Source organism: Schistocerca piceifrons, chromosome 7 (assembly GCF_021461385.2).
Source record: "Schistocerca piceifrons isolate TAMUIC-IGC-003096 chromosome 7, iqSchPice1.1, whole genome shotgun sequence".
Classification (NCBI taxonomy): domain Eukaryota; kingdom Metazoa; phylum Arthropoda; class Insecta; order Orthoptera; family Acrididae; genus Schistocerca; species Schistocerca piceifrons.
Genome location: NC_060144.1, coordinates 50,248,621 through 50,265,338, shown reverse-complemented (window position 1 = coordinate 50,265,338; position 16,718 = coordinate 50,248,621). Strand labels below are relative to the sequence as shown.

The window sequence follows — 16,718 nt, the reverse complement described above, 5'->3', positions numbered from 1 at the left end:
ATGACCGCAGTGCATTGGTGTGGTGGATGACAGCTGGTCACATGAAAATAATGGTCAGTATGCATAGGTTTACAATATACACTGTGCCTCAAAGTCCGATCATTGTTTCTGTAAACAATAACATGAAGGAAAGGTAGTTTGCCATTATTTGCAACTTCCATCATAATTTTCATGCTAGGATGGAGACAATTTAAGCCTTAAAAAGTATCATCAACTTATCTCCAAAGACAGGTGTGTTTAATGAACAAACTCCTGAGCGCCATGTCTTCAAAGTCTTTCATAAAACGATTGGCAACTATGTGGAAAGGGTGCTACCCATAGCCACTCTGTCAGTTTGCTCAAAATATATATCACTGAATTAGAAATGCATCAATGTCAGCACATGACACCAGTTATCCACACTGACTCTTCCAGAGGAACACAGGTAGAAGTAACACAACATCAAAACTGACAAGGAAGTCTGAAAGACCAAAGAACAAAGACTTCAACTGCTGGATAAATTCCACTGAATTGGAAATGAGATGTTTACATGTTCCAATGCAGGAGGCTGAGGTCAGAAGCTAAATATTTGGGCAAATTGTAGGTAGGAGCACCCAGATTGCTGACAATTAGATGTGGAGGAATCTCATGTTTGTGAACCTTAGTTAAATCATATAATCTTGGGGGGAACAGAGCTTTAGGGTAAAATGTTTTATCGCCCCATCAGGAAAGGAGCTCTTCTGGAGAAGTGAAAGAATCTTATGTTAAATTTGTTCTGAAAGATCATTATGTGATCTTCAAAATGCTGAGTCCTACAATAAAAGATCCATTTTAGCCAAATAATCTCCATGTGAGAGAAGAACTGTGGTATTGCCTTTGCAAGCTGGAACATTAAGTAAATCCTAATCATCTCTCATGGACCAGGTGTCTGCCATTTCACAAAATGAAACATTCCTCCATGGTTCTGGTGTTCAATAAAGTGTTATTTCTGTTGAAATATTGTGTCAAGATGACTACATTACTCAGCCGCATACCTGAGAAGAGTATCGTCAGCCATTATGCCATGAAAGTCTGTGTAATCACATCAAGATCCTTTACAGACAATCGTTTGATAAACTTTGTAAGAAGAAAGGAAAGCTTCTGAGTACACCTGTGTTTATACTAAGGTCGCATAGTGAAGATACTAAACCTTCATTTACTAGAATTGCCCATTACGTTGATGTAAAAGTGGCTAATAAGATTAAGGAGCATGCCAGTTTTACTCTAGTATATGAACACATTTGTTTTACCATAGACAACTGGATTTTATGCCGGAAGATTTATATTATTTGCATTTGTAGATTTCATCTTGACTGTCGGCCACATCGTGGGAATGGATAGTTCTGCCTGGGCATTTTCACACTCGGAGCAGAGGAGAGCTGTCAATAAACAGTCTTCTAAGTTTTAATGACTTTGTGCTCAGTCCACTATATCTGATGATGACAGCTTTTAATGGATTGTGATTAATATCACTAAAAGGGATCTGGATGATGGTATGTTATCAGTCTTTGAGAAAGGTTTAAAATTTACCCCAACACTGAGGAGTGTTTCTACTATTGATTTCATTTGTGTACTTGAGCAAGCTGTATCCTGCATTCCTGAGGACCAGACACAAGAAACCTTCATTGAGCACCAGCCCCATGGAACAATGTTTCATCTTGTGAATGGTCTGTCCTCCGGGTCATGAGAGAAGATCCGGATTTACTTTTTCTTCCAGCTGACATAGGCAGTGTCACAGATCTTCTCTCATGTTGAGATTATATCTCTAAAATGGACATTTTATTGTAGGACTTGGCATTTTGAAGACGAAATAATGATCTTCTGGAACGAATAAAATGGAAGACTCTTTCACTTCTCAAGAAGATCTCCTTTCCTGACAAAGTGATTAAAAACCTTCACCCTGAAGCTGCAGTTCCCCCAGGATTATATGGTTTACCCAAGGTTCACAAGCAAGGGATTCCTCTTTGTGCAATTGTTAGCAATCTCGGTGCTCGCATCAGCAATTTGGTCAAATACGCAGCTTCTATCCACAGCCCCCACACTGGAAAATGTGAAAATCACATTCATTAAAAACCTTCACCCTGGAGTGGAATTTATTCAGAAGTTGATGTCTTTGTGCAGTGACCCTTCAAACTTGCTTGTTAGTTTCGATGTCGTGTCACTTTTCACCCGGGTTCCTCTGGAAGCCCCTGCTGGTAAGAAACTTGACGATGATACATATAAGTTATGTCATCATCTGGTAACATCGACATATTTTGAGCAAACTGACAGTGTGGCTATGGGACACCCCCCCCTCCCCGACCTCCCCGCCCTTGTCCCATAGTCACCAATCTTTTTATGGAGCCAGCCGCTGTGGCTGAGCAGTTCTAGGTGCTTCAGGCCAGAACCGTGCTGCTGCTATGGTCACAGGTTCGAATCCTGCCTCGGGCATGATGTGTGTGGTGTCCTTAGGTTAGTTGGGTGTAAGTAGTTCTAAGTCCAGGGGACTGATGACCTCAGATTGTTAAGTTCCATAGTGCTTAAAGCCATTTGAACCATCTTTTTATGGAAGACTTTGAAGACATGGTGCTCAGTACTTTGTTTCTTAGGGCCACCTGTTTCTTTTATAATTTGGCCTGATGAGATTGATACTTTGAATCATTCTTTTGATCATTTTAATTGTTTCCGTCCTTGTACCAAAATTATGATGAAAGTGGAAAAGAATGGCAAACTACCTTTTCTTCATGTTTTGATTCACAGAAATGGTGATGGAATTTTGAGGCATAGTGTATATCTCAAACACATGCATGCTGATCATTATCTTCAGGCAACATCAACGCACAGGGGTTGCACGCTTTGGTGAGAAGAGCCTATGCCATTTCCAACTCAGAAAATTTTGTACAGGAACTGGACCACCTTAAGGTTGCTTTTAAGCAGAATGGTTATATTAACCAACAAATATGTTGTGCTCTTCAGTTTGGATCACCAGGGAAGCCATTGGAGGATACTTCTAAATGTGTTGCTTTTTTATCTTTGCTTTATTGTATTTATTTATTCACATGTCTAGTTCCGTAGGACCAAATTGAGGAGCATATCTCCAAGTTCATGGAACGTGTCAGTAGGTGAAATTACAACATAAGAGTAATAACACATAAAATAAAATGTTTATGAACCCAAAAAAAGTCAAGACATAAGTCTAAGTAAATGCAATCAACAATATAACACAGCAGTCAGCTTAATTTTTCAAGAAACTCCTCAACAGAATAGAAGGAGACACCCTTGAGGAAATTCTTCAGTTTAGATTTGAAAGTGCATGGAATACTGCTAAGATTTTTGAATTCTTGTGGTAACTTATTGAAAATGGATGCAGCAGTATACTGCACACCATTCTGCACAAGAGTTAAGGAAGTGCAATCCAAATGCAGATTGGATTTCTGCCTAGTATTAACTGAGTGAAAGCTTCTAATTCTAGGGAATTGTCAGTGTTTTAGGAATTATATCTTGTCTCTCGGCTTCTCTTGGTAAGTAATTGCATTATGCCACAATAAGTGGATATGGTTTGGGAGCAACAGTTGAAGTTGTTCAACATGGGTTTAAAATCCATTCTGCCTATCATTGGTGTAAATTGTGCCTACATTGGTCTCAACAAGGGAGCAATCACTGTAGGAGCAGAAAGCATATTTTCAACCGAAGTTTGTGGTCCTAATTTAACAGGTGTTCATTTTAATAATAGTATATCCTCTGTCAAACAGAAACAACATAGGAAAGCAAATGATTTCATTTAAATTGTAAATTAAAATGTTTTCACAAGAAAGCATTTTGATGTGTTACATGAAGAGATTATTAATGTACTTACTTGAATTGTATACTATGTTTTTCTTATTTTTCTGTGTTAATTTCAGACCCTTAATTTCATAGTTCTGTTATTAATGTGTAACTGTTTACACGTTTACTAGGTATCCTTGGCTACAATCAAGTGTGGCCAGGTAGCAGTGATCCAGCAATCGGAGGGATTCCACTCAGTATTAAAGTTGCAGATAGCCAGGATTGTGACAGATGAATGTGGAGCTATTCCGCTTGATGAGTTTCAGGTAATTGGTGAAACTGAGTTACTACACATCCTTTTGCCATTTTTCTTTGTCTGTGAACTCACCAACATATGGATTTTACTTAGAAAAATATTACTTGTAACATGTTACAGTGCCTTGAACAATGCTCTTGACATAAGGCTGAAACGTGACGTGTATAATGCAGTTGCCATAAGTGTTCTTATTTTAAACTAATATACATTTTTCAGATTGAAGGCAAGACCATTTGGTTTCCATTTAGGGAATATATTCCAGTACCTGCTGTTTTCACAGAAAATAATAAAAGTGAGAAGTAAAAATTAATTTGATATGCTATAGAGGGTTTCACACCATTTTAATGATGTAGCTGTACATTTTGTATTTAGTAACTGCCACTACACCATTAAATTTGTTTCTGCTTGGTAGAAGTCATGTAAGTAACTGACATCATAGTTTTGATTGACTGTTCTTACATTTTGTTAGTGTAATGTTTAAAAATGAGTAAATAATGAAAGAAATATTAAATAGTGTCTTTAGTGAATTTCTAAATTAAGATGTAAGTCAGTGAATAGCAACAGACTTTCATTGTGGAGGATTCACTATTTGATGCTAGAACCACAGACCCAGTGTGCATCAGTACCTCCAATAAGTTGGTACAGGTTGTTTCAAATGAGATGTTTTTTCTCTTTAACCTACAAAACAATAAGTGAAAAGGTCACTTATTTTTTGGGTAAACTTAAATAAAATTTATTCTTTCTGCAGAGTCTGAAACATAGTTTATTTAGTTACTTTCCAGATATTCTGTAATGAGTTGTATTTTTTTTTTAAAAAAAAACATATTTTCTTCTATCATGTTGATATATTTCAGCCACCTATGTACAAATCCATTTCAGTGAAATTTCTATCAGTTTTAGAAAGTCAGCTAGAATCACTCAACATTTTAAATCTTGATGCAACGTGATGTACATAATTGGTTGGTTGCAGATGGATGTTTGGTAGCAAAGTGTTCAGATGAGTGCCCCTATTCATGTATGCACTACTCAGTTCACCTTCTAAATGACCTGCAGACTGGATTTAGAGTTGCTAGTATCATAGAACAACAAAAGCTATCCTCAATGGGGTGTCATGTTTAGTTAGATTGTAGAATGTATCGTTACACTCCTGTATATAAGGTAAGTTGGAATGCACAAATGACAACGTCCAGTGTGACATGTAATAAACATGGCATACACATCCAACAAAAACTCCATCTGCCATCACATTCTTGTGTGTTGGCATCAACTTCAAGAAATGTGAAGTTTGAGAAGACAAGACAGTAAATGAAGATCGTAAGAAGAAAGGATATGGAAGTGTTTGGTTCTGGCTGCAATAAACAATGGTCCTCATGTCACCTTAATAGAAACTGCTGCAGTCACTGTTATCAGTCTTACATCTGTGTGATGAACAGTACATGGTCACAAGTTTTGCACGTACCTTCTGTCACTTACACAGCATTACACAGCAGCTGTGTGGGAACAGTTGGAATTGGAGAGCAACTTTCTGCAAATGTGTCATGAATAATTCCACTCTGTACACGTTACATAGTTTATGTTCTCTTATTAATCCAAGTTCACATATTATGGTGCCATGTACTGTCATAATGTGTATTATTGGCCACAGAAATTCATAGGTGGGCACTTTGTGTTGATTTTCAAAGAAGGTAGTCTGTCAGTATGTGGCATGGAAATGAAATAATCAGTTCACACTAATTACCCCGGTGAAATGTATCAAGCTTTTATCATTGACAATTTAGGTTTTTTTCTTGAAAATGTCAGTCTAGACATTAGAGGCTGTACGTAGATACAGGTCAGTGGTTATCCAGCCCACTCTGTGTATGACATGAGAACTCAACAATTGATTTCATGGAAGCTGGTTAGGGTGGAGTGACCCATACGGTTGGTTGGTTTAACACTGATGTCTTGTGGTGGGACTGAGCAAGGTCGTGCCTCAGTTAGCGCACTTGACTTGCATTCAGGAGGATTGCAGTTGAAACCCGCATCCGCCCATCCTGATTTAGGTTTTCTGTGATTTCCCCAAAATGCCCTAGGCAAATACTGGATTGGTTCCTTTGATAGGCATTCCCAATTTTCTAACCTGTCCTTAAAACTATCCAAGCGTGTGCTCCATCTCTGATGACCGTGATGTCATTGGGACATTAAACCCTAATCTTTCATCCTTCCTTCCTTTTGGTGAGTATATCTGTAAAACTGTTTGTCACCGAACCCATAACCCCAAATGACTGCCCCCCTGTGGGCGTGGGTGTTAGAATAGGCCTGAGGTATTCCTGCCTGTTGTAAGAGGCGACTAAAAGGAGTCTCACTCCTTTCGGCCTTTATGTGATGGTCCCCTGTAGTATTTGACCTCCATTTTTCAAAATTTTACCAAAGAATGAGCCAATTGGGGAACGGCGCCTTACATGGTGCATCGTGTCCATCATGTATTGAGATCTTTAGTCCACACGCTCATTGTGACATTGCAGTCCTGCTGATCCTCCATCTCTTGAGTGAGGACACCTTCCTGGGTGCGGTTTCCTCCACCCACTGTACGGTGTCATTTTCTGCGCCAACGATGACCATGGAATTCTTTGCACCTCATATCCAGCATGGTAGCCAATCCGTTGTGGTGGGGCCACCATGTACCCCCCTGACTAAACAGGGATCACTCTGCTGATGCCTATGCCGTTAACTCCTCACATATGCCAAAGACTAGATGCCTGTCACCATGGGGCAACGGGACTCCCTGCAATGGCCATCCTGCCAGGTGGCCTTTGCTACGGCTGGGTGGCACCCATGGGGAGGGCCCCTGGTCGCAGTGGGTGGCATCAGGGTGGATGACACACGATGAAGTGTACCATGTCATCACTTGGTTGTGATCAAATGCCAGCAGTCTCTAAGCATTCCAAGTCTCAGTGCAATGCAAGGAAGCATGATCCTAAATCGTTCCCCTCCCTGGCAACACCATGGGAGGAACATCAGGCTAAGGATGGCAGTGAACCTTATTTGCCCCAGTACCTCATATGTACGAGAGCTGATGGGGATCCTTTGTCTCGATGAAGCCTCAGGTTTTTGTAGAGCATTTAGAGGACAGGTTTGGGGAGGTGGATTGCTTGTCCAAAATGCGGTCAGAGTCAGTCTTGATAAAAACTGCATCCTTTGCCCAGTCACGGATATTACTCTCTTGTGACAAGCTGGGGGATGTTTCCATTACCATAATGTCTCATAAGAGCTTAAATATGGTCCAGGTTATTATATTCCAAAGAGACCTTCTTTTGCAGTCTGAAGACGAGCTGCACACCGACTTAGAGTGACGAGGAGTTCATTTCATCCGGCGCATCGATCAGGGTCCATGGGATAATCAGGTTGCCACCGGTACCTCCATCTTGGCCTTCGAGGTTGACACATTACCCAAGCAGGTCAAGGTGATGGTCTACCACTGTGATGTCAAGCCATATATCCCTTCCCCAATGCCGTGCTTTAAGTGCTGGATGTTTGGCCATATGTCATCCCTCTGAGCATGACATGTCGAGGTTGTGGATGTCCATCCCATCCTAATACTCAATGTGCCCTGCCTCCCATCTGTGTCAACTGCAGAGAGCATCATTGCTCCGTACTTTCTGTACCCAAATTGGTGCCTCCTATAGTAGCCCCCCACCCCCCTGTATTCAGGAGAGTGGTGTTCCGCAGGGCTCTGTATTCAGCGTATCTCTATTTTTAGTGGCCATTAACAGTCTAGCAGCAGCTGCAGGGCCGTCAGTCTCCCCTCCTCTGTATGCGGATGACTTCTGCATTTCGTATTGGTCCTCCAGTACTGGTGTTGCTGAGCGGCCCCTACAGAGAGCCATTCACAAGGTGCAGTCATGGGCTCTAACCCACAGCTTCACGTTTCCAGCTGCGAAGTCATGTGTCATGCACTTCTGCCAGTGTCGTATCGTTCATCCAGAACCTGAACTTTACCTTAATGACGATCCACTCACTGTAGTGGAGGTATATCGATTCTTAAGACTGGTTTTCAACACCCAATTGACTTGGCTATCTCACCTTAATCGGTAGTGCTGGCAGCACCTCAATGCTCTCCGGTACCTGAACAACGCCACCTGCGGTGCAGATCACTCTACACTGCTGTATCTCTACAGAGCCCTTGTTCAATTCCGCCTTGACTATGGGAATCTGGTTTACGGTTCGGCGCCACCCTCAGTGTTGCGTTTACTCAACCCAGTACACCACTGTGGCGTTCGCCTAGCGACGGGAGCTTTTAGAATGAGTTCGGTGACCAGTGTTCTGGTGGAGGCTGGAGTTCCTCCATTGTGGGTCCAACGTACGCAAACTGCTCGCCAGTTATGTTGCACATACTTGTAGGTCTCTTGAGCATCCGAATTACTGTCTCCTTTTCCCACCAGCAGGAGTTCATCTCTCGCATTGGCGGCCCAGATCAGGGCTCAAGATTGTGGTTCGTGTGTGCTCCCTTCTCTCCGAACTGGAGTCCTTCCCTTTACCACCACTACTTGAAATCCATTCATGTATACCTCCATGGTGTACACCTCGGCCGAAGCTTCGTCAGGACCTTTTGCATGGCCCTAAGGACTCCATTAACCCCGCCGCTCTCCACAGTCACTTCCTATCGATTCTTAATGTGTTCCAGGGCTCTGAAGTTGTTTGCACCAATGGCTCAATGGTCGATGGTAATGTTGGCTATGCCTATGTCCACAGAGGCCATATAGAACAGCATTCTGTGTCCACTGGCTGCAGTGTATTCACTGCACAGCTTGTGGCCATATCTCGTGCGCTTCAGTACACCCGTTCCTGTTCTGATGAGTCGTTCATTCTCTGATCTGACTCCCTTAGCAGCTCACAAGCTGTCAAACAGTGCTTTGGTAGTGAACAGCCAGGAGTCCATCTGTGCTCTGGAAATGTCCAGTCGTTCAGTGGTGTTTGTGGACCCCAGAACACATGAGAATCCCAGGCAACAAACTTGCTGACAGACTGGCCAAACAGGCTACGTGGAAGTTGCTCCTGGGGATGGGCATCTCTGAAACTGACCAGTTTTGTCTTATACTGCAAGGTTTTTCGGTTTTGGGAGGTGAAGTGGCATAACAGTATGCACAACAAACTGTGTGTCATTAAGGAGACTGTAAATGTGTGGAAGTCTTCCCTGCGGGCTTCTCACAGGGAATCAGTTGTCCTTTGTTGGCTCCGCATTGGCCATATGCAGCTCATACATTGATTACCTGCTCCGTCGTGAGGATCCACCTCAGTGTTGCTGTGGCTCCCAAGTGACAGACGTCCAGCTCCTCCTGGACTGCCCACTTTCAGCCGCACTATGGTGGACTTCTAACTTTCCCAATGCCCTACCTTCGGTGTTGGGCAACAATGCCTCAACAGCAGGTTTAGTTTTACGTTTTGTTTGTGAGGGTGGATTTTATCATTTGATCTGAGTTTTAGCACATGTCCTTTGTCCCTCTGTGTCCTGCACCCTAGGGCTTTTAGGATGGAGGTTTTAATGTGTTGCAGAGTGGCTGGCTTCTCCTTTTTTATTCTCATGGTCAGCCAGCCATGGTAATCTGCGTTCTCGTTTTTAATCTCTTTTCCCAGTTTCTTGCATATCTCTGTGGTTTTCTTGTCCTGTAGTGATTTTTGTCCTTCTGCCATTCTTCTGCTTCTTCCTTTCTCCTGTTATTGTGCTGTATGTCTTCTTTGTTTTCTTCTTTCCCTTGGGAACAAGGGACCGATGACCATGCAGTTCGACACCCCCCCCCCCCCCCCCCCAAAAAAAAAATTGTAAACCAACCAACCCAAATGACTTCAAACAGTGCATTGAGGAAGCTCTGTGAAACCAGCAACAGTGCATCTTGTTCACAGGTCATTCAGAAAGTGCATTAAGTTATGCATTCAGTAAAATGGGCACTGACCTGAACACTTCACATAAATGAGTATTCGGCCACCAGACTATCCATTTTAATACAACCAATTACATACAGCATGTTTCATGCATGCACTTATAAAACTTTGAACATTTCTAGCTCTCTGACTAAAATAGATAGAAATTTGATTTGAACTGATTTATACCGATTTGGATTAAATTTATCAGCTACATGATAGTAAAATAAATGTTCAGTATTATGAAAGAGATAGCTGTTATTCAACATATAGCAGAGATGCTGACTCACAGGTAGGTACAACAAAAAGACTGCCAAGCAAAGCTTTCGGCCAAACAGCCCTTCATTAGAATGATGACATTCACACACACACACACACACACACACACACACACACACACAAATGTAACTCACACACACATGACCACAGTCTCTGACTGCCAAGGCCAGACTGGGAGAGAATACAACTGGCCTTGGCAGCCAGATATGGTGGTCATGTGTGAGCAAGTGGCATTTCTGTGAGTGTGTGTTGTGTATGCCATTTATTCTGAAGAAGGCCTGTTTGGCTGAAAGCTTTGTTTGATAGTCTTTTTGTTGTGTCTGTCTTCAACTCAGCTATTCCACTTTCATACTAGTGTTGTTATTCCATCCTACTTTTCTCATAGAATAACAATAAATGTTTTCTTTATTTGTTGCTGTAACTCTCTGCAAAATAAATATGGTATGTTAATAACTCTGCAATAGGATCAACATTTCTGATGTTTACCAACCTAAATAAATATTCCTTTCCTCATTACTTTGTAAGTTACAGAAAAAATATCTTACCTTAAACACCCTCAATGTGACTAACAGTACTGTGCATAGATGTCTATGTACAAGTTATTCTGCTCTCAGCGGCACTGCATGACATCTCAGATCTTTTTTGATACTGTAGACATGTGATGAATTCTGGGGCAAAAATGTCAGTTTGAATTCCTCAAATTATTGTGGCATGAGTCTGATCTTGTGGCACTGGTTAATGTCCCACTGCAGAATGTGATTTACAGTGGAGAAGACATCAGCTATGGAGTGATACAAGCAGTCATCATTGGAATGGATCTTGTATACAGAATTCTGTAACAGTTGCAGGTCTCAAGGATGACCAGCTAAATATCACTGTTAGCATAATATAGCAACCATGGACATTTGTTCAACTTCTTTCACATTTTCTTCACTTTATGGTCCGTGTCCATGTCATTGCACCAGTGCATTTTAATTGATAATGCCATTGTTTCAGTATGAGACTGGACATCAATATGTTGTTAGTGATATGCTCCAATACACTTGAGCTTTTCTTTGCACTATACACCACTGTTAGTTGTGCATCAGACTACCACATATTCTTCTTTACAAAATAGGATACCATCCATAGTCAGCAACCTTTAACAAAGCACAGATGTCTAATACCGTCAATTTGTAATCGATATTAGAGACAGCAGCACATAACAAGCCTTGATATTTTTTGTGACACAGTTAACAGCATCTAGGCCATTGCCTTTCTCAAAGTCATTTAAATGACACAGTTTCCGAATTTTTTCTGTGTGGCGGGATATTAAACTCTTATCTTTCCTCCTACCATACTTTCAGTCCTCAGTAACTTGAACATAACCTTTATGTTAGTTATGTGCTCTCCAAACGACCTACACTCATTCTGCTCTATGATATAGTGTTGGTTGTAAGGTACTGGCACACCAGTGTATGTAAACAAAGCTTATTTGCAAGAGATCAAAATTCTGATGAAAGTATACCAGCTGGTCACTTATTAAGCCGCAGATTTGAATGTAGTTCAACAATGAATGAAAAAAATAGAAACAACAAAATGAATTCTTTAAAGTTGAATAGATCGGCATCAACACAAGATAAATTGATGCTTCATGGGAACTAAGGATGCAATTCCAGAAAACTGAAGGAAAAGGAAAATGAAAAATAAGGTGGCAAATTAAAGGTATGAAGGATATGATTTATGACTTTTCTGGCATAGCAGTAATAAATTATATAAACAAACTTTCTCATTAATCAGTCTGTCTGATAGTAAAAACCATATCAAATACCCTGCAGTAGTTCCTGAGGTTAGCCTTCACACACAGAAATAGAAATGTGGTGAAGAACTATAATTCATCATATTTCAGCCAATTTGCACAAAATACTTATAAACTATGCACACCAACATTCCTAATGAATCAATTTATTAGTGAAAACGAGATCAAAATACTTATAATAGTTCCTGAGGTTAGCTTTCACATACAGGCAAAAAAAAAAAAAAAAAAAAAAAAAAAAAAAAAAGGTCACAGGGGCTTTAATTTATAATATGTCTATATGATCAAAGCTGACATTCACAAAAGAGATGAACAATTGTATGAAGCTATTCACTGAATGTCGGGTGTCATACACCAAAAAAGAACAATACACACTGGAAAAAAAAGTCTGTGGGGCAGAAACATATAAAATGCAGACAAGATTTAAAAATAAATATGGGAAGATAGCTTAGATAGTTGTAAAAAAAGTATTAAAACGTCTTATTGTAGGGCAACAGCCACAAAAACATATTTCATTGAGTTGCATCTTTGAACTTGTTCTGACAAAAAACAATGGAACATACTGTTAATTTGATGAAAGAAGTTCTTGATCCTATGTTGTTTCCCAAATGCCAGGGATATACCATCCATTATTAGGTGCTAATCTCATACAAACTTTAATAATGGACTCTCAACTACTTTTGATATATATCAGTAGCACTTGATGTGAAATATTCTCCGCTTATATTCTTTGTGCTCATTCTCAAGAAACAGATAAGCATGTGTTACAACATGTGTTCAGCTAAAGAAGTTCTTATTATTAATGATGGGTTTGGACGATGAAATACTTTTTCATGACAAGGTTTACATTTTTTAAATCTTGCTAATGCATTAATAATAATATATGTAATATATGCTGTGGAACCTACTACTGTAGAATAGGTTACATCTCATATTTGCTACTTACAACTAAGAAAAGTGACATCTTGGAGGGTTTGAGAATAGTTTTTGGATTACTGTAAATAACATAAAGTTTGCAATGCATTCTTAAAACTCCTTCAAATTACATGAGAAAAGGATGAAAAATTGTTAGTCTAGTAGTGACAGACTCATTTTTATGTTTAAAAAAATGCCCTTCTTTTTTGCCATAGTCTCCTTTTAAGTCAGTGCTCTTTGTTCATTGTTTTTCCAGTAAGCAAATTCGTCCCTTAAGTGTGACTGATAAAACTGACCTCATGTATTGTGTTGATTGCTGTTTTGTTTCTGACATGAATAGGTGCAGCCATGTCTCAAACACAGTACAGATCATAAAACTTCACTTGGATACTTTTAACACTTAGAAGGTGGAGTTTTTGACATTTGTAAAAAGGTGGAAAGGGTTCATTTTGACCCCGCATAAAATATTTTCATATTTGACTTACAAAGGCCTATATTTTAACGTATGTTAACCCCCAACTTTTTGTGATTTATAACAATATTTATTTCACATTATTTAATTCAACAAGAAACTATCCTATTGATTCATCATTATTCATGCTAACAAATTTCCTAAACTGCAGACTTTCGTATATTAGCTATTTGGAGAACCTTCTTGACACACTTAGGATATATTGTACTCGCATGTTTTCTACACATCTTTGTTGTACTTCTTAATCAAGTCATCGGAGTGTACTAGACACAGTTAGCACAGGCGAATTTTGTTTTACATGCACATTTTCTGCACGTGGCTTTGTGGCACCTCATACAGTTGTTGCTGGTCTTGTTGTCTTTTCAGAAGCTGACTTGGCACTTCTGCTTTCTAGATGATTTTGGTCCCATGTCCTCTTCTTTTGTCTGTTCTTCTTCCTGGTATTGTGTTCCCTTGAATCCATTTGTCAACTGAAGTATGACCTTCCTTCTTTCCATTTTCTTGTTTGTTACTATTTTGTAGATTACTCATGATCTACTGCTGCCTTATCCAAGACAATGTAGAAAATGTGCATCAGCTGTCTCGTACATGCAACCTCGTTGTCTATGTGCAGGTCATTTGCAACTATGTTCACCCCTTACTTTGTTGCATTGTGGAATGTTATGGTTTCAGGTTCTTCTTTCCTTCTTTCCTTATTGCTACTTTAGCTGCAGTGTTCTCAGAGGAATGACATTTTTATTCTTCTTTCCATAGTACACAGTCTTGGTACAGTCTGTGTTTGCCAATTTAATGCAGAATGGTTGTGGAGTGTATTTTAGCATTTGGCTTCCTTACCTCATCAGAGATTTCACAATGAATCTTGCACATTGCACCAGTTAATGAAGGTTTCTTTTTGTGTTCTGTAACAAATTGAAGAGATGTGAAGAAGTTTTCCGTCATCAAATTTCTTCCTCAATCTAGAAATGGCTCCATGGGATGCAGAACAATGTACTCTCTGAATGATTGCTTCTGAATGTGTATGACCTCTTCCTTCGAGGCAGGGGAAAGTATTACATATATATTATGTTGCTTAGCCAGCAGCAAACCAAAATTTGAGGCTATATGTGTTGGGTTTGTTGGGCATCGGCTGAGTGAACCTGTATCTTGGTTTTTATGGTAATAGTTGCTCATCTGTAGTTATATTTTCTCCAGGATGGTAAGAATGAATACCGTTTTCCATGAACATTCCCCGAATTTCAGATACAAGAGCGAATTTGTTGGCTGGCGGGCATTCTGTTCTGTTGTAAATGGAGAAATCTGAGAATTTCATGAAATTTGTCCAGTGGGTAATGCTCATAATGAAAGTAGGCCTCCAAGAATCGACCAAAGACCATCTGCAGATTGTTTTTAATACTTCTTGAGACTTGATTCCGTGTATTTCTGTAGTACTGCTTCGTAAAAAATAAGTTGAAAAGCACTGATGACAGAGCTGTCTACCTGTTGGTGAAATAGTGGGACCACCTCTTCTCGTTATAATGTTTAAAGCCAATCTTTTTCCAGATGGTGAAAAATTTGGCAATCTTACACTCAGTTACATTTCCAGCAACCATCTTTATGTAGACATTCAACTGGGCCTGCTGTGATGGGTGGATGAGGTGAGGATTGATGTAGGTTAACATCTGTGTCCTCGTCTTCGTCCATATTGTTAATATAACAAGAACACCAAGCAACAACAACAAACAGAAAGCCAAAGAAATAAAACATGAGCTAAAGTCTAAAATGTCTCAAGGACAGCCTTCCAAATTTGCATAGAAAGTCTCTGCAGCCAAAGTTGTTTCAGCCCTAGATACTCTGAAATCTGGTAAAGCGGCTGGTTGTGATGGTATATACCCAGAGTTCCTTAAACATGCTGGCCAAGGTGCAGTGCAGTGGCTAAGTGCACTGTTTAATGAAATTCTCGCAACAGGAAGACTGCCAAATCTTTTTAAGAAAACGAAAATAATTGCCATCCTGAAACCATCAAAATCTGGTAACAATCCTGGAGACTATAGACCCATTGCACTTCTAAGTGTCTGCTATAAACTGCTGGAGAGAGTACTCTATAATAGAATTGCACCAACTATCCTGAAACACATTCCTGTAGAACAGGCTGGCTTCAGACAAGACTGCAGTTGTAGCGATCAAGTGCTAGCGTTGGCAACATACATAGAGAAGGGCTTCGAAGACCTGAAGAAAACAATGGCCGTGTTTATTGACCTAACATAAGCATATGATACAGTGTGGCAGAAAGGCATGTTTCTTAAGTTCTTAAGAATAATTCCATGTAAAAGAATTGCACAACTACTCAATAACATGCTGTCCAACAGGAAATTCCAAGTTCACCTAAAAGGTCAAGTAAGCAAGGTATACAATTTAAATGACGGACTACCACAAGGATCAGTATTGGCCCCACTACTTTTCAATTTATATGTCGCTGACTTGCCAGAAACGAAAGCAATCCCTCCTTTTTCACAGTGTCTTCATCTTCATTTGCCTCTGGTACAAAATCTACATATTCATCAGCAAAGTCAATCTCTGATTCACCGGACTTCTCTAAGAGACATAAGATTTCTTCATTGGAAAGCCCATGCTGGAGAGACATGTTCAAAAACATCTTTCATGGACAAAGAATACTACCTGAATGACATGATATACACTGAAGAGCCAAAGAAACTGGTACACCTGCCTAATGTCATGTAGGGCCCTCGCGAACGCACGGAACAGTTACAGCACCACTTGGCATAGAGTCTACTAATGTCTGAAGTAGTGTTGGAGGGAATTGACACCATGAATCCTGCAAGGCCGTCCACAAATCAATAAGAGTAGAAGGGGGTGGAGATCTCTTCTGAACAGCACATTGCAAGGCATCCCAGATATGCTCAGTAATGTTCATGTCTGGGGAGTTTCGTGGCTAGCGGAAGTGTTAAACCCAGAAGAGTGTTCCTGGAGCCACTCTGTAGCAATTCTGGCCATCTGGGGCATCCCATTGTCCTGCTGTAATTACCCAAGTCTGTCGGAATGCACAATGGATGTGAATCGGTGCAGGTGATCAGACAGGATGCTTACGTACATGTCAACTGTCAAGAATCATATCTAGATGTATCAGGAGTCCCATATCACTCCAACTGCACAAGTCCAACACCATTACAGAGCCTCCACCAGCTCGAACATTCCCCTGCTGACATGCAGGATCCACGGATTCATGAGGTTGTCTCCATATCCTTACATGCCCATCAGCTCTATACAATTTGAAACAAGACTTG

General features: G+C 40.3%; 1 protein-coding gene across 4 annotated transcripts in view; it reads left to right on the top strand.

The window, feature by feature from the left end:
- LOC124804604 (UHRF1-binding protein 1-like) overlaps positions 1-16,718 on the top strand; it is a 433,274-nt gene that overhangs the window by 286,663 nt on the left and 129,893 nt on the right. For 3 of the 4 annotated variants that reach the window (XM_047264799.1, XM_047264798.1, XM_047264802.1), the window contains exon 15: positions 3,954-4,088. In XM_047264799.1, the coding sequence (XP_047120755.1) occupies positions 3,954-4,088 (135 nt within the window). Of the gene's footprint in view, positions 1-3,953; positions 4,089-4,294; positions 4,484-16,718 lie in introns of those variants that run through there. The other variant, XM_047264800.1, reaches the window with a different exon arrangement.